At 38.6% G+C, this 22,707-nt stretch overlaps 1 protein-coding gene across 1 annotated transcript; it reads right to left on the bottom strand.

Moving 5' to 3' along the window:
* Nucleotides 1–5,380: 5,380 nt before the first annotated feature.
* LOC109928215 (inner centromere protein A-like) lies at nucleotides 5,381–20,521 on the bottom strand. Its single transcript, XM_020528226.2, has 5 exons — nucleotides 20,498–20,521; nucleotides 18,992–19,146; nucleotides 9,308–9,403; nucleotides 7,223–7,944; nucleotides 5,381–5,430 (listed from the first exon to the last, which is right to left on the bottom strand). The coding sequence occupies exons 2-5, from the start codon at nucleotides 19,138–19,140 to the stop codon at nucleotides 5,381–5,383; spliced, it is 1,017 nt and encodes a 338-aa protein (XP_020383815.2). The 5' UTR covers nucleotides 19,141–19,146; nucleotides 20,498–20,521.
* Between the last annotated feature and the right edge of the window lie 2,186 nt (nucleotides 20,522–22,707).

Below are 22,707 nucleotides of genomic sequence, written 5' to 3'. Positions count from 1 at the left end.
GCTTTGATGATACTCGCATTCAAGTGCGAAGCCCCATTTATAATACAAAAGAGACTTATTAAAACAATGGTAATACATACGGGGGTGACTTATTTTGCACCATTCCTTTTCAGCTTCTTTTGGAGACTCAAAGGCTAAATCTCTTACTTCTATTTTGAACACAACCTATCCCAAAAACATTACAACATTTGAAACTGATTTGGTTAATAGTTACAACTTACTTTCAGCACTGTACAAGTGTGACAAAGCAAAAGACAAAAAAGGTTTGGAGGGTGCAACACATTTCCAATAAAAGTGAGGAGGGCGGTCTGTAGAGCACAACTTTATTACAATAACATTGCTCTGCCTTGCGGCTTAGCCTTTCTGGTTGATCCTCTAACACTAAAGCTAAAAGAAAGGGTGCACAACTCAGCCAAGGAGGCTTCAGACCAAAGCACATCCAACAATCTTCAATGAAAACGTTGCTCAGATTTTAGCTATAGCTACTTGATTCCTGGGATGGCAGGACTGACGTATGAGGAGAGATTGAGTCGGTCAGGATTATATTCACTGGTGTTTAGAAGAAGGAGAATCTCAGAATCCTATAAATTTTAAAGGGATTGGACAGGTTAGATGAGGAAGCATGTTCAGTGGTGGGAGAGCCCAGAACCAGTGGTCATCGTTTTAAAAGGATAAGAGGTAACCCTTTTAGGGACTGAGATGAGGAGAACTTTCTTCATCTAGAGTGATGACCCTGTGGAATTTAATTCATTACCACAGAAAGTGAGGAAGCCAAGATATTATGCATTTTCAAGAAGGTGGTAGATATAGCTGTTGCAGCTAGAGGAATCAAAGAATGTGTGGTAAGGGGGAAGTGGGAGGAGGAGGGAGAAGAGCGCTCCATGATCATCCATACTATTAAAAGATTAGCAGCACAGGCACAAGGGCTTGAATGGCCTACATCCTGCTCCCATCTTCTATGTTTCAATGTAACTTCTACCAAAGCAGCTAAAACAATACTCAGCAGCCTAGAAAAGGTCAATTCATCCAACCAAACTCAATAGATGCAATTATATTTCCAGGATCCGAATCCAGACGCCTTTGCCAAAAATAAGTGTTCATTATTTGGTCATATACTGTACCAAATTGTTGAAATTCACCTATTAGTGGAGATATACGGTTTACAAAAGTTACAAATCAGGGCAAAAATATTACCCCTGCTCACCTTTAGAGGTAATTAATTCTCCTCTTAATCACTATCACCTCACCTAGCATCCTTGTATTGCCTATTTTACTGCCTCCTTTTGCAGCTGTATTTCTGATTCTGCAGGATGTGGATCGCACATGATAGTTCCATCATCAGTTGTCCCAAGATAATGGTGCTAGACCGTCTCCTTAAACCACACAGTATCCTTGCAGCAAAACGCATAATGTGGCCCAGCTACAGAACTTATGTTAATTACCATTGCTTCTTGTGCACCTCCAAAAGCAATGTTTTTGTTACATTTGTTAACCTGGAAACAATACAGGAATAAAAAAGTTGTAATTTCTTACCATGTCTGTGGAATCTGCAGTTGGCTTTAAGAATAAAACGCATTGTGAATAAAGGGAAGCCAGGAGGTATGTTATATTTAGATTTCAAAGAGGCATTTGATACAGTGCCACAAAGATTAGTGTGACAAACAAAAACTCATGTTGTATGGGATAGTGAGGAGTATGGGGAGGAGTAGGGTACCATAGCATCTGTGCTGTGGTTCCAACATTTTTTATAAAAGATCAATTTACCTCAATGACTTAAATGAGGGGAGCAAAGGCATGGCAGCTACAGTCACAGATGACACAAAGATAGGAACAAAAGTTATGCTGTGAAGACCGAGGAGGTTGCAAATGGATATAAATTATTGGTTGGGTGGGCAAAAGAATTGGGAGAAGTACAATGTGAGAAAATGTGAAGTTGATCCCTTCAGCAGGAAGAAAAAGTAGAGTATTCTTTAAGATGGAGAATGACGCTGAATTCCTAAGTGCAGATGGATTTGGGTATTCTGGTGCAGGAGTCACACAAATTTTGCAGGTACAGCATGCAATCAAGAAAGCTAATGGGATGGTGTCTTTTGAGGGGACCTGAACATAAAGTGCTTCAGTTGCTTAAAATGATTATGCTTCAGTTATACAGGACATTGTCAGAACCCTATCTTGAACAGAGTATGGAACTTTAGTATCTTTATTTAAAGACTGATGTAAATGTATTGGATGAATATCTGAAATGAGTGAGTTGACTCCTAAATAATGAGCTCGTTTCCACTAGAGATTTAAGCATGAGAGGTGACTTGATTGAAGTACACAAGTTCCTGAACAAATCTGGACAAAGTGGATGTGGAAATGATGGTTCCTCTTAAGGATCAGTGCAGACCTAGGGGGCACTGTATTAAAATTAGTGGTTGCCCTTTCAGGAGAGGGGGGAGGGGAACTTTTTTTTTCCCCCCCCGTAAGGGTTGTGGGACTTCAGTTGGGATTGTTAAATCTTTTTAAGACATGAGTGGATAAAGTGTTTCATTAGGAATCTAAAGTTTTTTTTAAAAACAAAGGTTATTGGGGTAGATGCAAAAGTAGAATTCAAAAGCAAACAGATCAGTATTCTTTTCTTGAATGGCCGAGCAGGTTTGAAGGACAAATGGCCTGCTTTAGTTTCTATTTCATTTGTCTGTATAGTATTTGAAAAGGACTTAGGAAGTTGCATCAACTGCAAAGTGATCAACTGTACATTTCTTAGACATGAACATATACTGGTCCACATTACCTGGGAGCACCACGAATGGGAAGGTAGTCTGAAATACAGGTGCCACCATGATAAGGCACAAAGGTCGGCCAGAGGCAAAAAGAACTACAGCAGAGGAATTGGAGGGGGAGGGCATATATTTAGACAAAAAGAAAGTGGAGACAGAAAGAGAGGAATACAATGACAGAAGGAGTAAGTTACTCTCAGCTTGTAGGAGAAAAAAAAATAGGAGCTCTTCGAGGCAACGTGCAAGCTGGCCAAAAAAATAGAATGCCATAAAGCATGGAGATGCTAAAACTTGGCTCTTCCCCATTTCTTCCTTGTATCATTCCCTGTGGACCAAGTTCTGTTGATGTCGGTCCCTTAGAGAGATTACATGAAGAACTTATCAGTTTCTGGGCAAAGATATTGAGCAGCACCTGGAATTTTTTTTTTTTGAAAAGTATATATAGAATTCATCAACATTAGGAAACAGGTGAACTAACTTCTAAAAAGAAAAAAGGAAAAAAAAAAATAAATGCAGGCCTTTAGAAACATCTACTCTTAAAAATGTTGCAGATTGCCTCAGCTGCTATGGTGGAATTTAACTACTTTTAGTCCAGAGCCAGGAGGCCCAGGTTCAAGTCCCATCTGTTCCAGAGGAGTGACAAAGCATCTACGAACAGGTCCACTAGAAAATATCTAGATCACAGAATACACTTAAAATGTATGTAGACCATACATCCGTAACACTGGCAGATCATATCAAACAGCATATCATTTCAACTGTTCGCAACGAACAAGGTGTTGATCATTCCCAACCAGACAATGCTTAGAAAACATGCAAGAGAGTGTCCAACATTGATTCTGCAATTGAGTAATCCATAGTGTGCACAAAATTATGCTGACACTTTAGGATGGTCAGTCATGCAGTGTGGCACATAGCTGTACTAGAAGCTACATAGTAATACACAAGGCCCTGTTTGCAGACAAGAGAACGTGTACATGCGCTGTGCCCATTTCAACTCCATAAAAGTGATGGCAGCCAGGTTCTCAGTCATACTTTAGTGACCCCTATTTCTCCAAAATAAATCCAACTTGTTTGTACTATTTACCTTTTTGTCACTGTACAAGAGAATCACAGAATTCAATATGTGGTGTTCATAATTGGTTTGAAAAGTTCTAATTCATTGTAGACAAAATGCATCCTGTTCACAAGTTCAATTCTTAAGGCCCTGACCAGAATCAACCTGCCGATTTAAAATTTAACCAAAGCCTGGCAGTGAGCTGTCAATAATTAATTATCGCATTCACCAGGGCAAGACTTCTATCAAAAATCCACTTGCCAGCCAAATCGGCACACTCCTCTCCCACATAGCATATACATTGCTTTCTCCTTGAACTGGTATTCTTGCACTCAGAACGATTGCAAGATGAAATGGTCTAGCAGAACATTTTTAAATATTGCTCAGGAAAAAAGACAGACTTAAACTTGATTGCCATCAGTCTTGTACTAAACAAAAACAAAGTTGCTGAAAAGCTCAGCAGCTCTGGCAGCATCTGTGAAGAATGAAAGAGAGAGAGTTAACGTTTCAGGTCCAGTGACCCTTCCTCAGAACCAAGGAAGGGTCACTAGACCCGAAATATTAACTCTCGCTCTTTTATTCTTCACAGATGCTGCCAGACCTGCTGAGCTTTTCCAGCAACTTTTTGTTCCTGATTTACAGCATCCACAGTTCTTTTTCGGTTTTTATTCTTGTACTAAATGTGTTTCTCACATTTGAACAGCTTGCTTATACTACCTTTGGTTACAACAAATTTAAAGGTCACAACTTTTCAGATGTGGTAGCAACTTTTGCAAAGCTGAAGTATGCAGTTTAAAGGCTGTAGCTTTTATAGACAATTCCTAAAAATTTTCAAAGCACTTTGACATCACACAACACCTAGAAATAAGACTCACTGGCAGTCACCAAGAACAGATGCATCTTGTCTACAATGACTTAGAACGTTTCAAACTAATTATGAACATCACAAACACTTCTGAGGAAGGGTAACCGGACGCAAAATGTTGACTCTCTGGATTTCTCTTCACAGATGCTGCCAGACCTGCCGAGCTTTTCCAGCAGGTTCTGTTTTTGTTTGATTTACTGCATCCGCAGTCGTTTTGGTTTTTATGAACATTACAAATTGAATTCTGAGATTCTCTAGTATACATCTAAAAAGGTAAGTAATGCAAATAGGTTGGACATCAACTAGAGAAGTAGGGTCACTAAAATAGGACCGTGAACCTGGTTTAGAAAGGATTTGGTAAGCAAAGCCGCAGAGTTCCTTGTGCGGGAGCTATGCTACAAATCTATATTAGCAAATTCCAAACAGTAACAGGATCATTTAGTGACCGTGTTCCACCAGCCATAGCACACACTATAAACTCACTTGGGAAAGAAGCAGCAGGCAACTTACATTTGTGAAACGGACCCAGTCAAAGCAATTACCTCCAGGACAAGGTTAATATTACTGCTGTGCTTTCTATAGCGAAGGCTAGTTTCTTGGGAAGAGTTATACAGCAAGATATCTTCCAGGGATGACAGTTTTAAGAAAAGGATTATACTTCATTCAGCAACAAGCCAGCTACTCAAAATACAAATCTCACCATTCTTCCTCTGCATTTTTCTTCAGTTTCTGAATGACATTACGATCTAAGGACAAAAGATATGGAAATTAATCAAACAGTGAAAAGAACATTGGTATATAACAAAATTTGCAGTGTCAAACAGCTCAATCAAATATTAGGTCAAGATTCAGGAAGTCAATAAAAATAAATATAGTCTGTAGAATTAGCAATCCAACAATGCACCAACATTTGGAAGAATATTTCATGTACAAATCACCCTCACCAAGAGAGTGACAAACAGTCCTAGATTCAAATTACAGCATGTTAAAATTTAAAAATGCTTTGGGCATGGAGTTGCGGAATTGGGGGAAAAAAAACAAAAAAAGAAAAATCAGGATCGCAGCTTAAAGTCACCACTAAAACATGGATGCAAAGAGCAGACAGCAACTTTTACAATCTGGATTTATTTTCTCACTCTCAAATGAACCCCCATATCATCTATAATTTTTCTAGCCTTGCTCAATTAGTTCAGTGTATTAATCACCATTTTAAAATATATTTTGCTGGCCCTCTGCACATTTGGCTTCCAAATTACAGCAACGTTGCCAAGAGAATGAATCCACAAAATCTGTATTTACAAGAAGAGAAAGCAGAAATCTCCAATAATAAGAACACATTTTTATCCAAATTCCAAAACAAGGAAATAAAAGGCTAATCACACTGCCCAAGAACTACCTACCAGTCAGTGTAATGAGGTAATGAATAGATAACAGTAAAAGCTAAACAAATGCTCTTTGACCTGAAAGTTAAAAATAGAATTAAACTGATCAAGAGACAATACTGTTTGTTTTAAAGAGGAAATTACCTTCAGCCCAATTAACTAACCTGGCCACAATATTTCCTGGTCATGGTCCTAATAATTCTAAATTCCATTTGTTGGCAAGAGCTCATCTAATTCATCCTTGAAACCCAACAAATGTTTCATTCCAGGAATTTAAAACCTTTTTGATTAATCCTGCATTTCATAGTTTCATTAATTGTCTTTCATTTCTAATTAAAATTCTTTAATTTAAAATTAATTTTATGTAACGGAAGAGATTACTTAGATTCAATTTGACTGAAGTTTGGCAAAAAGCCAAAAAGAATCCAAGGTAATCAAACTATAGTCTTTCTTTGGAACCCTTCCAGTAATACAGCAAGGTGATGCTAAAAAAAAACTTATACAGGACACAGATTAGATATCGCCTGGAGCATTATGTATAGTTATGGGTGCCACAGAAATAATGTGAACACTTTGCAGAGAGAGAGTGCAGAAAAAGTTTACAAGAATGATTGTAGAGATGAGAAACTTCAGTTATAACGGACAAGTTGGAGAAGCTGGACTATTCTCTGTGGAGATAGGAGTAGATCTGATCAAAGTTTTCTAAATCAGAGAATCCTGAACAAAAAAAAAAAAAAGATTGGAAGAAACTGTTACCTTGTTAAAAGAGCACTAAAGAATGAGAAAGCACATATTTCAAGTAAATTGCAAAAGAAGCAAGTGTGCTGCGAGAAAAAACAATTTTCCTGAAACACATAGTTCAGGTCTGGGATGCATTGCCTGGAAGTGTGGCGGAGGCAGGTTCTATCAAGGCATTAGATTGTTTAAATAAAAACAAATGTGCAAGGTTATGGGAAAAGGCAGGAGCATCGTGCAAAGTCACAGAGCTCAACTGGAGAGTCAGTAGGGCTCCTCCTGCAGCATAATCCTTCAACGATTGAATGGATTCTTTTAGTACTGGTTTTGGTCAAAAAAGGTGGTCGAAAAGGAAAGTACAAGGAGAACAAATCAGAATACAACATAGCTGTGAATTTTCCTTACTTAAAAATAAACTTACAACTGGAAGCAGAGGACTCCGGCGTATTTTTTCTCCAGGCAATTGATTTACGCAAAGATTTTCTGGATTCCTGCACCATGGTAGCCCGTTGAACATTCAATGAATATTTATCCATCAATCTGAAGCAGCTGGATCGGCGACTGCTCATGCTTTTCCGTACCCATCTGCGATTATGGTTGTGAACAAGCTTACTTTCGTCTTTCCCAGAGACGGAACCCCCATTTGCCAGTGGCGTATTGCCTAACTCCCAGTTAGTTGAACGGATCTCTCCAGTAACCGCATTTTCTTTAGTGGCAACAACATTTATTTTCAGCCTCATTGCTTCGTGATTTGGACTGCTGAGGTTCACTGCAGTTTCCAAAATAGTTTCACTCAGAGGTTTTTTTGTTTCAACCGCTTTTTGAAGCAAGTTCACATCTTCAGAACTCAGAAGAGATTGAGCTAAATTGGCTATATGACTCTTCTGGAATTCTGCAGTCTTGCTGCCATTCAGCGACAATTCAACCAGTGGAACTCTACCATTAACTAGGACAAGATTGTGTTTGTCATTTTCTAGACTTGCCAATGTTGCTGCTGCACGTGATGCTGATCGTGTTAGACGAACGGGACAGGCCTGCTCAGTTCTGCTAATACAGTCACCATTATCTTCCATGAAGATCCCGTTTATGAGTTTTGGCCACCGAACTGAAGAACGCCTTAAACTTTTTCGGCTTCTAGAAAACCTGGAAATTTTAAAAACAAAAAACACTGAAATATGCTTAAGTAAATTTGCAGTTGGATTTGAGAATCACAAATGGAGAATAAAATCACTTTTTCCCCTTAAAAAAAAATTTAATTGCATTCATTTTTAAGAAATCAATTCATGCTAGCAACAAATATGTATTTTATAAACATTAATACAAACATTATATTGCTATAAAATCACAGAGAAACATTTCTCGTTTATATCTAGACAAAATTAACAGCAACATAAATGTTGCTTAAAGAACACATTCGCTATCTCACACTTGAGAGCCCCTGCCATGCAGGCAAGAGTTGACCTTTTGAGACACATAGGTACATGATGGATTTGAGGATTCTGGCCCACGCACTTGAATTTCAATTGCTTCAACCATGGTGTTATATATGTATTTGCATTATGGAAGAGCCCACCGAACATCTAGAAGACTCCTGTAAACAAGGCTTCAAGAAGCACTGCACTAGCAGCATAGAAGCTTGTAGTTGCCTTCATGAGACTACAACAACCAAAGACGTTGAATCTAAGTGTTTTGTGGGAACAAGATTAAGAAACAGAAACACAATGATGAAAGCAGAGAGTTTGTCTCCCAAGAAGCACTTCACTATTTTGAGGATTATCTAATGGAGATATTTAATGCTCTCCCAATGCATTCTGAGGCATTTAAACTCGCTAACAACATATGTAATACCAGCTAACCAACCAGAGACCAGTAATTAATTCATACCTTCAAACTGCATGATTAAGTTACACATTGCTTTTACCAAGCAAGTCAACAAGTGGAAATGATTTTCCATTAGTTTTTGCAAAGAGAAGCAATTAGCTGAACTATATTAGCTCATAATTCTTCCAAGTCTCAAATAGCTTAAAAAGGAAACTACAGAGCATAACGAACCTCATCCTTTACCTTTCACCCTCATCACCATTGTTTAAAAAATTAATTGCAGGATCGGGTTTTGTGCATTTTTATCCTGTTGGGAAAGCAAAGAGGAAGGTTTTGCACATCTCCAACCATCCTGGTTAAACAGGACACACCATTTATCCTGCCCAAGAAAATCAGAACAATTCATTCAGATCTGAGTTGCTCCACAGTTGGATAAGTTTATTCTATAAAGTTCACACTTTCATGCTGTCATTTTGGGTTGGCAAAATTAGTCATACCAAACCACTAATGTTTCCTAGATGACCTTTCAGTGTAACATTAGTCGAGAAAAGAAAACCTTATAGTTTAAAAAAAAAGATCGCAATTCATATCTATAGGGGATTATGGCTTTTAAATCACAATGAAAACAATTTAGGTGGGTTTGATGCTAATGCAAGTGTTCACTAAATAGCATCAATACCCTTACCTCTTATTTGAATCCCAGATTACAGATGAACGCCTCCTAAGCCGTTTTCTTTCTGAAGGTGTTTTTGGCATCAATTCTGGCTCTGCATTAAAGTCACTGAAAAACATAAATTAATATTTCTTTTGGAATTGATAAGATACATTAATTCTTCTCTACAATGCCCCTTTATCAAATTAGTGAACAGGTTGAAGGGATCATTGGTCTTGTGACTTAGTGTAAGAACATTAGTACCGAACCAATTTTTCTTGAAATAAACATTGCTGGACAGGTTAGGGGGAAATGCCTTGACCATCACAATGCCAGAGGCTGGAGAATAGCTACGAGCACAAGAAGGAATATCCAAGTGTTCACCATAAACTTGCTTCAAAAGCACAGATCTAACAATGCTCTCATGCTATCTGGCAACCGATCTTTTCTCAATTACAAGTTTGAGAAAACATCAAGGTTGCAGAGGAAGAATTGGTACAGAAAGCAAAACAAATTACATCTCAAGTGAGAAGTGAATGTTTGAGTCAGTTGAGTGTTAGTCAGAAGTGAGAAACTTAACATGAATAAACTGATCAAATTCACTGCAGTTTACTGCCTCAAATATTAGAAAAGTGAATAAACAACCATTTGTGTTTGAAATAGACCGCTTAACAACGGAAGTTTTAATTGATTGAAGAAATGAAAACTAAGTCTTGTTTGAAATTGGACATCTAAATAATGGAAGTGGTGAAGTTAAATCACTTCAGATAGTTTTTACTTTGTACCAAGTAAAGTGAATTTCTTGGTTCATGCAAGTATAAAAAAAAAACTTGGTTCAAAATCACTACTCTGCGTACCCTTTTTCCCCCCCCATTATGAACTCCTTCATCCAAAGCAACAACTGTTGTAGGGGTACAGTTTCATTCCTGCTGATATCTTACTTGACATGATCTCTTCTAGAGTGCGTCTTAGACAGCATGTGGTGGTATAAAAGCATAAAATGCTAGTAATGCTCAGCGAGTCTGACAGCATCTGTGCAGAGGCAAGAGAAGTTTTGACTCTCCTCCCCCTCAGATTCAGATGCTGCTAGATCTGCTAAACACATCTAGCATTTTGTGTACTTATTTCAGATTTCTAATATCAAACAGCACTTGATTTTTGTAAAAAGTGGGGATAGCTTATTTGGCTTGTAGAAATAGCTATAGGAGGACACACTAATTATATTTAATATTATTCTCTCAAATCAATTTCTAGAACAGGTTAAGCTACTGCAAACAGGAATCGTAACCTATTTTCTTTTCCAAAGTCTATTTCTTTCCTTCCCAAGCCAAGTTGCAAAAATTTGTCAACTGTAGCTTCGCCACCCTCTAACAGTTCAGGAATCAAATACGAACTTTTTAATTCATTAAAAAGACTTGCATTTTGTATAATCCCTTTCAACTTCAGGACATTTTAAATCACTTCACAAGCAAACAATCAAGTACCATTTCAGTATAGCAACTGCTGTAGAAAACGTGAACCGATCTGCACACAGCAAAAACCTAAAACAGAAATGTGGTAATTACTGTATGATTTATGTAGATGTCAGCTGCATTATAAATACTAGTGAATATGCCTTTGAAATAGTACGATGGAATCTCATACATCCACAGAATCTAACTCTGCTATTTTGCTTGGTCTTGGTAATTTGAAATAGCAACCCTGTTTAAATGGGATTCTTTGAAAGATGCAAAGTTGTTGAAGTAATCTAAGACATTCTAACCTTTTCACATTCCATGTGAAAAGAAGTCTCTTGACATTTATGCCACATGGTTTGAATTTTATTACATCCCCATATTTGAAGTCTACATTTCAATTTAAAAGATTTCAACCACATCATTTCTCAAAATTTTAATAAAAAAAAGTTTAGTCATATCCTGACTCTAATTCAATCTAGCCATTACACTGGCCAAAATCATTGATTCAAATCAAAGTAGTTTATCCATTAAAAACTCTTATCTACTATAGTACTTTGGAATAAATACAAATCAATGTAGACTTTAATATTGCTTTATTAAATAACCTCTATACCCAAGACCCACAAATTCCCATCACTTTTTCTCTTCCCCTGCCAGTTAGACTGCAACTCCCATTGTTCCTCTTACTACCTCACATCAAATATGCCAGCCTTTTCTCCACTTGTTCATTTAATCTATGTTTTGGACTTTCATCTACTTTCACAATTCATTAGTACTTTTTTAGTATCTATGAACATTTTTAGATTAGACAATGGCAGAGCAAAAGGAAATGAAGATTGGACAATTGAGACTGCGTCAGGCAGTCAGGACATTATAGCCAGAAAGTGAGGAAAGGGTGGGCCTTGGGAGATGGTGTGGGTGTTTTGGTCACTTTTCTTTGAAAAAATGAAAGTGAGCAGAACACAATAGGCCCAAGATAATGCTGAGATTGACCGAGGTGGTGAGATCAGACATTAAGACCAAGCAATCTGATGAACTATATCTGAGACTGGAGTTTTCACTTGTGTTAAACAGGGTAGAGGTTACACAACATTCGCCTCAACTTGAGCAAGCAGGTGGAGAGGGGATTTGGAATCATCGTGCAGGTTCTAGAGTTATTTGGTAAAGCTGATCAGGATTGCTTTCTAACTTAAAATCTGACAATAATGGAATTAGATTGTGTTTTTGTTCACCACAGGTGGTCGAATAGCACAAAATCGCTTTTATATTGCCAAAAGTAACAGCAGATGTACTTAGCGGTGTTGAAATAAAACCAGAATTCATGCCCATGAATTATAGCTAAATGCTGACTGTTGGCGATAAAGAAATGGAGGCTAAATGCTTGGTGTATCTTAAGTGATCATATCCATGGAGGAGAAGAAGAAGAAAACAATGCAAACCAAAGCTTAGAACAGGAGGCACAGAATGTGGTCTTCCCACCCAGAGGTTAGCAGAGGTTCTGATGTGGCTACATGAGTGCTTTATACCACTGACAGATTGGAGATTCTCCATGCTGGAATCACCTTCCCACACAACAAACTGAGCAGCATGCAGGAAGGCTCATTCAAGACATCTGTACCCAGCTTTTACATTAGGAACGGGATATTGCTACAAGACATTCACAACTCCCTCCCAAACACTTGTTGGTGACCCGTTCCCTGCCAAGGTTCTCTTGTAACTGGGGACAGAGACAGCACAGACAAAGGCCTTTTCACCCATGGAGTCTGTACCAGTCAAAAATAACCACCTAATTATTCTTATCCCATTTTCCAGCACTTAGCCTGTAACCTTATATGTCTTGGCATCACAAGTGTAGATCTAAATAAATGCATGGTAACTGAGAGCTGTAGCTTCACATTGGAAAATCCACAACTACATGCAAGAAAATTGGAGAGATTTTGATAGTGTTGGTCCTGTATTTCCTCAGATTGTCACTCGACTCTCCTATGTCTTGATGCATTGAGTCTTCAGTGGGTGTCACTGCTTAAGCATGGCTGAATAAAATAATATAGCTGCCTACATAGGTTTAAAATCAAGGTGTATAATTGGTAAATGTTACTTTGCAGAGCCTATCTGATTTCTGCCTTCTCGTTACAGGGGACGGTGGGTGCATGAAGGAAGGCTTAATGATTTGAGTCGCATTCTCATGACCTTTCTATTCGATTCAGTAGCATTTTGGGCATTCTGCATTACATTTTTTTTGTAGTAAGATACATAATCAAAACCTAGGGTGGCATGGTGGCTCAGTGGTTAGCACTGCTGCCTCACAGCACCAGGGATTCAGGTGCAATTCCACCCTTGGGTGACTGTGCAAACTCCACACAAACAAACATTCTCCCCATATCTGCGTGGGTTTCATCCAGGTGCTCTGGTTTCCTCCCACAGTCCAAGGATGTGCAGGTTAGGTGGATTAGCCATAGAAAAGTCAGGGTTACAGGGATAGGGCGGGGATTGGGATGCTCTTCAGAGGGTTGATGTGGACTCGATGGGCCAAATGGTCTGCTTCCACACTGGGAATTTTGATTCTAAGAACTGAGTGGTGACTATTTTAAATCATTGAAGAAGTGGACGACTTAAAATGTTGAAGGTTTCTGCCTCTACTACTCTTACAGGTAGCGAGCTCCAGATTCTCACTACACTCCAGGTGGGGGACAAAAATTCTCATCCCCTCTAAAACTTCTCCCATTGTCCTTAATTCTATGCCACCTGGTCATTGATTCCTTCAGCAAGGAAAACATTTCTTCTTGCCTACACCCTTTAATTTTATGCATGTCAAATCCTAGGCTCATTCAGTCTTCTATTTCAAGGAAAAGAACCCCAGTCCATCCAAATCACTCTTCAAAAACTCTCCAGCCTGGGCAACATACTGGTAAATCTCTGAACCCTTTCCAAGAAATCACTTCTCTCCTATAGCGTGGATTCCACAGCTACACTCAATACTCTAGTCAAGGTCTAACCAACATCTTTATAAAGTTCCAAACTAATATCACAGTATCACAACTCCAGTGAATATAGCTTAACCTACACTAATTTCACCTCTCGATCCTCATGCCAGAAAAATCACCTAGTGAACCTACTGTGAGCTGCCTCCAAATGTAGTGTTTTTAAATACTGAGATGTACACAGCAATGTTGGTGGGATCTCATCAACTCCATTGTAGTTGCCGCAGGATCAGAAATAGGAACAGGAGTAGGCAATTTGGCCCCTTGATCCCACTCCACAGGATCATGATTGATCTGACATTACTCTTATTTGCTTCCTTACCTTTTCCCATGACTTTTGATTAGCCCACTGATCCAAGGATATGTCTCAGACTTAAATATAAACAAGGACACTCCATCCACACCTGTCTGTGCAAGGAGTTCAAAAGACGCAACCATCAAGAAATTCCTCCTCAGATCAGTTCTAAATTGTACATCCTGCCCCTTATTTCTGACACTATGCCTTCTAGTCCTAGGGTCTCTCACAAGGGGAATTTATCTCTCAGCATTTACCTTATCAAGCCTCTAAGAATCCTAAATAAAATCCGAAAGAACTGCGGACACAGTAAATCAGGAACAAAAACAAGTTTGCTGGAAAAGCTCAGCAGGTCTGGTAGCATCTGTGAAGGAAAAAACAGAATTAAGGTTTCGGGTCCAGTGATCCTCCCTCAGAGCTTCCTCAGTTCTGAGGAAGAGTCGCTGGACCCGAAACGTTAACTCTTTTTTTTCCTTCACAGATGCTACCAGACCTGCTGAACTATAAAAGAATCCTATGTGCTTCAATGAGATCACCTCTCATTCTAAATTTCAAACGAATCCCAACTTGTTTAACCTTTGTTTATTAGACAATCCCTCCTCATGTGTTGTATTAAGATTTCCCCACCATTTATATTCCAACCCCTGCAATAAATCTCCATGTGCCTTCCTAATAATTTGCTGTAACGGCATGCTGACTTGAGATTCATATACCAGGGCATCCAGATTCTTCTAACAGGACAGCAGAAACCTTGAGGCATCATGCACACCATGGCATTTAGGACTTCTGCCATGCCTCTAGTTACTAGAATAAATGTTTAACAAAACTAAACTAAAATTTATTCATGTGAATGGTTCTAGGGATGAGGAACTCTGCATGGAGATAGATTGGAGAAGTTAGGATTGTTTTCCTTGGAGGGCCCAAGGGGAGATTGAATAGAGATGTTCAAAATCATGAGGTCTACAGAGTAAATAGGGAAAAAACCTTGTCACCATTTGTGAAAGGATCAAGAACAAGGAGGTACAGACTAAATTAATAGGTGATAGGCAAAAAGAAAACCTTTTCATGCAGCAAATGGCTAGTGTACAAACATGGATCAGGGACAGAAGTAGACCATTCAATCCCTTGAGCCTGCTCTACCATTCAATAAAATCATGGATGGTCTGTGATTGGAATTCTATATTTCCCATCCACCCTCAATAAACTTTGATTACCTTGCCAAAAAATCTACCTTCACCTCCAACTCAGTGGCGATAACTCCACTGCCTTCCAAAGTCCCACAACCCTCAAAAAGAATTTTTATCTCAAACCTAAAAGAACAACTCCTAACTATTTTTATACATAGTGTCCTCAAGTTCCAGATTTTCCACAAGAGGAACATCTTTTCCAAGTGCAGTGTCAAGACCATTCAGGATCTTGTATACATCAAGTCATCCCTCGCTCTTGAACTCCAGTGGGAGTAAACAGCCTGTTCATTCTTTACTGAAGTAAACCCACCAAGCTCAAACCTCCTCTGAGCCACCTCCATTTACATCCTTCCAAGGAGATCAAAACTGCACAAAGTATTTGAACTGTGTTCTCAGCAATGCCCTGAAGAATAATCATATTAGTTTTACACTCAATTCCTCTCACAGGACAGCATCCCATGCACAAAGTTGACTTGCTTACTGACTTTGACTCATGCTCAAAAACCTACATCTCTCCGCACTTTGAAACTCTTCAGTTGTTCTCCAATTTACACTATTTTTCCACTCTTCTGACAAAAAGGAAGAACTTTAGATTTTCCCCCACATTAGATGCCACCTGGCATCATACAGTACAAAGTTAGGAAAATGTCATTGCAAGTTTACCATACTTTTGCACCCCTCATCCAAGTCATATTCATAAATTATAAAAAAATTCCACAGTAGACCCCTTTCATCGAATCCTTCTGATCGGAAAGAGATCAATTTATGGAGACTCTTCTCTGCAAGCCAATCCACGCTAATGTTACCCACTATACTATGAACTCCTACTTTACGCAATAACCTTTAATGCAATATCTTTTCGGACATTCTCTGAAAATCCTATTTATTCACAGTACACATTATTCAAACTCAAATATGAGATAGCAAGAACTGCAGATGCTGGAGTTAGAGTCAATACAGCGTGGAGCTGGAGGAACACAGCAAGTCAGGCAGTAGAGGAGCAGGAAAGTTGACATTTCAGGTTTATATCCTTCAACCTGAAATGTCACTTTTCCTGCTCCTCTGATGCTGCCTGACCGGTGTTCCTCCAGCTCCACACTGTATTGACTCTAACTCAAATAAGTTGGTTAAACACCACTTTTCTTTAATGAAACCATGCTAACATAAAAATTACTCAGCTATGACCTCAATTCTAACACCTTCCCCATAAGACATCAAGGTATAGACAACAAGGTGCAGGGCTGGATGAACACAGCAGGCCAAGCAGCATCATAGGAGCAGAAAGGCTGACGTTTCGGGCCTAGACCCTTCTTGTTACATTTCAGTTTGATGGAACCTTTGCATAATCTAGCAAAAATTTGGAAAATTTACATCAATTATATCTACTTCCTCATTATACAGAGCTATAGGGCAATGCTTGAATGGGCATGCTGACGACCATGCATAGAACCTTGGAGGGAACATTGCTGGAGCTGGTTTTTGAGGTTTACTAGAGGAGTCAGTTCAGTTATGTGTCACTTGCACGCTTTAAAGTTTCTTTCCTTCTGGGTAGCCACATCTTTTAAGGCCATAGGATGAAGTTCATCAGGACCTAGGGTATTAATCATGGCTGCAGCCCCATCAATTAGCCCAGTGGAAGGAACAGCCTAATTAAGTGGTGGGTCAAAGAAGTTGCCTGCTGTTTGAAAAATGAATTATAAAAAGATTATGGGGAGAAAGCGGGAAAATGCCATCAAGTGAAATGCTTACTCAGAGTCACACTGGTATGATAGGCTAAGTAGCCTCCTTCTGTGTTCTAATGTTTATGGTTTTAGAGATGTACAAATAAGTCTAGTCAACAATCTGTGTTGTGCTGACTTGTATTTGTACTTGAAGCTTTTATTTTAAAAAAAAAGTACTCCTTGGTATTGACATTCACAGCTGCTTCCGCTACTCACTCCACATCTGGAGTCTAAACAACCAATCTATGCACTATACAGCGAAGTCACACCTAGGTTTATTTTCTTCCCTTCAGCAATCTACTCTTTTATACCACTTTGATTTGTTGGTCTGTGGCACCCCGTCATTTCAGTTTTACTCTCACTCAAATTAACCCAGAGTTACAAGAATATGAAACTCAACCACAGAGCAATTGTGACAAATAGTATTGATGCATTCAAGGACAGGCTGGATAAACAGAGGGTTTGGTACATAGGAGTTAGATATTGAAGGATGGAAGTGGTGGAGTGGAACAAAAAACATCAACATTGACCCACTGAGCCAGATCATTTGGAGTTATATATAACTTCAATTCAACACGTATTTTGATTGTGGACCAAGATGGGAAAAGGATACTACTAAACCAAGGGCAGTTGAAGGAGATGCTGCAAGTTTTGTTTTTTAACAAAATGTTATGTGACCTTATTACGAGTTGTTTACACTCTTGCCTTGTTCAAAGTCAGAAGTCAACGGGTCTGGCTGTGTGGACCAAGAATCATTAGCTTGACAACAACTACCGGGTAGTTGGACAGCATCTACTGGGCAGCTGGATAGTCAGTGTGCACTAGAAATGAAGACTAACTATTCCCAGATTCATGACAAAAAATTTATAAGTTTTCATCAATCCCCCAATTTATCTGTCAGGTAGATTTAGGTTAACAGGACATGTGCTAGTTTCCTGTACTTAACAAGAACTAGTTATTACAAATTTTAAAAAAAAGTGGTTTTCCTGTGGTTGGAATCTATGAACTGTTAATATAAAGCCTACCAGTCAAAAACCCTAATCCTCTTCCTACCAAGCCCCTCACCACACATACTTAAACAGACAAAACACTAGTGCTAAAAAGGTGGAGGAAAGAAAAACTGGGAAGCAGCTCATTGGCCCCAGTCTATGGCATTCACTAAGATGACTATTTTGCTTGCAAGGATTTTGTTTTTCAAATCTCTTTTCACCAAATTCCTTGTACATTAACCAATAACTAAAAGACAATGCAGCTAAAGGCCACACCTTACCACAAGCAGCAAGGGAGAGAGCGAGTGTGCGAGCGAGCAAGCCACCACCTGAATTTTGCCAAAGGCTTCTTCTAGTATATGCACACTCATGCTGTTCAGCTACCCTGCTGCCAAATCAGATAACTCAGACTGACAGCCTTTGGTTTAGGTTGTCATTCACATCGGATCACAAATCAGTAACTTGTGACTGGCCAAATCTCACTTTGTACACACACTCTGGTGCCAGCCAATTGACAGCCTCCCCAACTGCTCCAACAAAACTGCAGTGTAAACACTACTTACAATGAGTGTCAGCAAGTTACTTCAAATATTCAGCAATTCCTTCCAGTCCTTAGCTTTAAAACAGTTCTCTTCCCTTTTCAGTTTGTAATAATAAAATAAAAACAGAAAAGGATGTTAATACAATATTTACAAGGGGCAGACTGTAAAAAGCCACATTCTTTGATTCTTAGTTTCTTTACAGCAGACAGAGGAAGAGCTAGCTATTCTCTCTCACCACTTGCTCTATTTTGGTGTCTCTAACCAGCGAATAAAAGACCATAAAATTAGTATGCCAACCGCCTTCCATCTGTAGTAAAGAATTGAAAGGATATGAAAATAAAAGCCGAAATCAGAAAGGACCTCCCTGTAGTAAAGGGACACCTCATCAAATCCTGTGGACTGGTGCTATGAAATTGCATTCCTTTAATTTTTTGATCTTCATGCAACATGTTTTTACCAAGTTGTTTAAACAAAATTTGGATTATCTCAGCCAATGTATCTCCTCCTCAGCATAGTATCATTTAAAGTTTTAGCAGTATTCTCACCAGATAAACATCTTCTTGGCTTCCTCCTGGATTTCTTTTAGCCATATTTCATTTGCTTTAAAATCTTCAATAAGAGCATTCAGTTTCTCATCAAAAAACTTCAACATGTTATCAGTGTCCACTAATGTGATGGCTGTTTTTGGAGCCATGGTGCTCTTAAATGGCAAAAAAAAGCACACAGTTAGTATGTTGTCAGAGTAATTAAATGCAAGCAGCTTTAATTATCAAACATGTAGAGCTTAGCAAGACACACAGTTATCCTTATAAAATAAAAACAAAGAATTACAGATGCTGGAAACCTGAAACAAAAACAAAGTGCTGGAGAAATCCAGCAAGTCTGGCAGCATCTGTGGAGAGAAAAACAAAGTTAATGTTTTGAATTCAGTGACCATACTTCAGAAAAGAGAGAAAGAGATATAGACAAAGGCATTAATGATGATGGTAAACAGAGACATAGATAGAGATAAAACAATGCTGGGTAGGGTGCTAATGACAGTTTAAATGATTGAAAAATCATTTAGTTGTGCCCATACAAAACAGGACCTTAGGGGTATGGGGGAGAACAAACATGGACAACAAAAATTCTGAAATGGTTAAACTCAATTTTGAGTCCTGAAGTCTAAGGCACCTAGAGAAATGAGGGGTTGTATTGAAGCTCACTAGAGCACTGCTGCAGGCTTGAGACAGAAATGCTGGCATTGGAATATGGTGGTGTGTTAGTGGCAGGCAGCTGGAAGATCAGGATTACTTTAATAGACAGAGGTAGGTGCTCAGTAAAGCAGTCATCCAGTCTACACTTCCATCTCCTCTACAGAGGGGAGACAAATGTACAGCAATCCTTGTTACTTACTCCTTCTGCATTTACCTCTATCTTTCTAAACTTATCTAATTATTCAGTAAGGACATGCAAGAGAGGCAGCGATGCAAAACCTCCTCTATAAATCAATTCACACGTAAAAGTTGCGTTCAGTCACCCATCTCTATCTGCCACAAATGCTCTGGCAAACGAAGTAGGAGGGTGCAGATTCACTGCAAATCAAGTCTTATAAACATTACCAATTACAGGTACAAATGTTCCAGGTTGAACTAGCTTCTTTGTCAAGAATTGTTAGTTATACATCTCCTACCTACCCCAGTCTATAAAATATTATTTACAGATTATTAATCAATGGTATTTGCAAATTCCATCCATGGCACTTGTTGGATTACTGTTTGTGTTAGCAGTTTTCAAACGTAGGGCAAGGGAGAAGGACAATAAAAGCAATGTGGCAGGTACATAGAAGAAAATAAAGGACTGGTTAATAATAATTGCAGTAAATTTATAATTAACACAATTAATTAAACCATTGCTCATAGATGGCAGTATTTCTCCCAGCATGGCCAGCTCTTGGGAGCTGCTGAATCCACTCTACTGAAAGTGAGTACATCAACAGCTAGAGCTGACACCCCTCACTTGCAAGAGGCGACCGTCCTCAAACAGCCCTCGCCCCAGTACTAGGTACTTACCGGAAGATCCCAGACAAACCGAATACCATCTACCAGCAGCGGGCTACGCGCTTGTTTAAACTTTTAAATTCAGTGGCAGTTGCAGAACAAGCCAATGGCGGCGAAGCACGGGTATTGGAACCTATCTATGTGAATGTCGTCCACCGCCTCAATGATACTGGGCAATCTCTGTTATGTGGTGGGCGCGGGGAGGGGGGGAGCGTCTTTAACAGGTGCGAGTGCTGTAACTCGGATTCCGCTTCTTCTTTTGTGGTACGATGCCGCGTTGTACGTTTGTGTTCTTTAAAGACAAATTGAGGAGATGGGAAAGTCAAGGCTGTGTTTATGTTTAGACTTCAAAGGAACACTATTATATTTAATATTAAATAGAAGGGTCTGGTTATTCGTTCCCCTGATATTGTTTTCCATATACTCTCCGTTCTTGTTCAGCTGTTTTGTACTTAAGTCATTATTTCACCCTGTTGCCGAAAATTGATTAATTCTTCTTTTGGGAAATAATTTTTTTTGTTCTTTCACTAACGGTCAGATTTTATAAAATGTATCTAGTAAGAATAACAAGAACCTCCTGTACAACAATACACAATAATTGTGGATATATAAGATTTCTGCCTGTAATTAGGTAATGATGAACCAGTCTTCTTCGTGTGTTCAAGCCTATGATGTGTGACTTCCAGTTAAACCCTTCAAAACCATTCTAGCTCCGTCACGTGTTGTGATATTGTATCAAGGTCCAGACTCCCTTGCGCAAAACATCTGCAACCTTTTTTCCCCTGCTGTAAACACTGATTAACTCAAATGACTATGTAAATTACTTATTCTTAAATTTTATGAATATTTATTACTTTTCTCTTGGCAAGTGGTTCATGAAAATCTATGCCAAGGCATAAAAACACGAGATTAAGTTAGTGATTTTGCTTATTCTCTGCTGGTAATATTTACATTAGACATTCAGTCAGTCTGGCTGAATTGAATTTGATATAACTGCAGGAAAGAACAGCGATTTTTGATCTCTTATGCTTCTCTCACATTAACATCTGGATCAGACGATACAATAAATCTCAGAGAAAGGAGTGATGTTGTTTGTCCAGAACTAGCGATCGATTCTTGATTATACAGACTCTGCTGGGAGCTGATATCTGCTATTCAAATGTGATCATGCCAGTGTCCTATTTGTTCTTGAAGTGACACATTGATCGAACTTGTTAGGAGGTTGTGAAACATAGTTCATTTCTCATCAATCTGTTCTGGGTGTAGCATACAATCTGTAATATGCTAACTTATTCTGTAACTGAATCAGCATCCACTGTTCAAAATTGTTCTTTCAACATCTGCAACTTTACAGTTTTATCAAATGGACGAGTGCTTAGAATTTTCTAGTGAAATGATAAATACTGGTGAAATTTTGTTGTAGTGTGTGATTGTCGAGGGGCAGTCAGTTGTTGGGTTTTTCTTGATTGGGCAGCAGATTCTTTAGCATTTTGTTCCCTTGTACTACATTTAGTTGCACTTTTTGATTAGTTATTGTTTAATAGTTGTTATAAAGATGATTGGTAATACTGAAAGTTAAAGCTATTGAAGTTTCAGCAGTTTTAAATGCTGCTCAATTTTCCCCAAGATAGCTGAAGGATTTCCAAAAATCTGCAAAGAAACTCAAAAGGGCAACACTCAAGATTTGCTTTGATAGTACTATAGTACTCAAGGATAGTACTATATTTTTCCATTAATAGTGATAAAACTTTCTAGTTATTAGATAAAACTTCAGTCTCTCATATTACAACTCATTGAAGTAGCATGTTGGAAATTGAACATCACTATTCCTGTTTTTGTCACAAAAGGTAAAGATTTTTAAAAATCTTTACCAAGTTCTCCAGTTTAAGACTTTAAGACCAGAGTAGTAGAAACATGGACCATGTTTCTGTACTGAACCAGAATCACTATTTATGAACAGGAATTTATGGTAGCTACAGGTAAACAGTTATATAAATAAGTTACAGACAGATGCAGAGAAGTGGAAGGATAATTCAGGAGTTTTGGTTCCTAGGTATTAAGGGATAAGTAGCACATGGATGATTTGAGGTATTCTCCAAATGCTTCCAGCAATTGGTGAGATACACAATGTGACTCATCCCCTTATTTAAAAAAATTTTAAAAAACCAGTTTATCAGTTAAACATAACAGCTTTCCTGCAACAGGTGTAAGATTAATTTGTT

Source organism: Rhincodon typus, chromosome 17 (assembly GCF_021869965.1).
Source record: "Rhincodon typus isolate 14 chromosome 17, sRhiTyp1.1, whole genome shotgun sequence".
Classification (NCBI taxonomy): domain Eukaryota; kingdom Metazoa; phylum Chordata; class Chondrichthyes; order Orectolobiformes; family Rhincodontidae; genus Rhincodon; species Rhincodon typus.
This window is presented reverse-complemented; position numbering and strand designations above follow the sequence as displayed.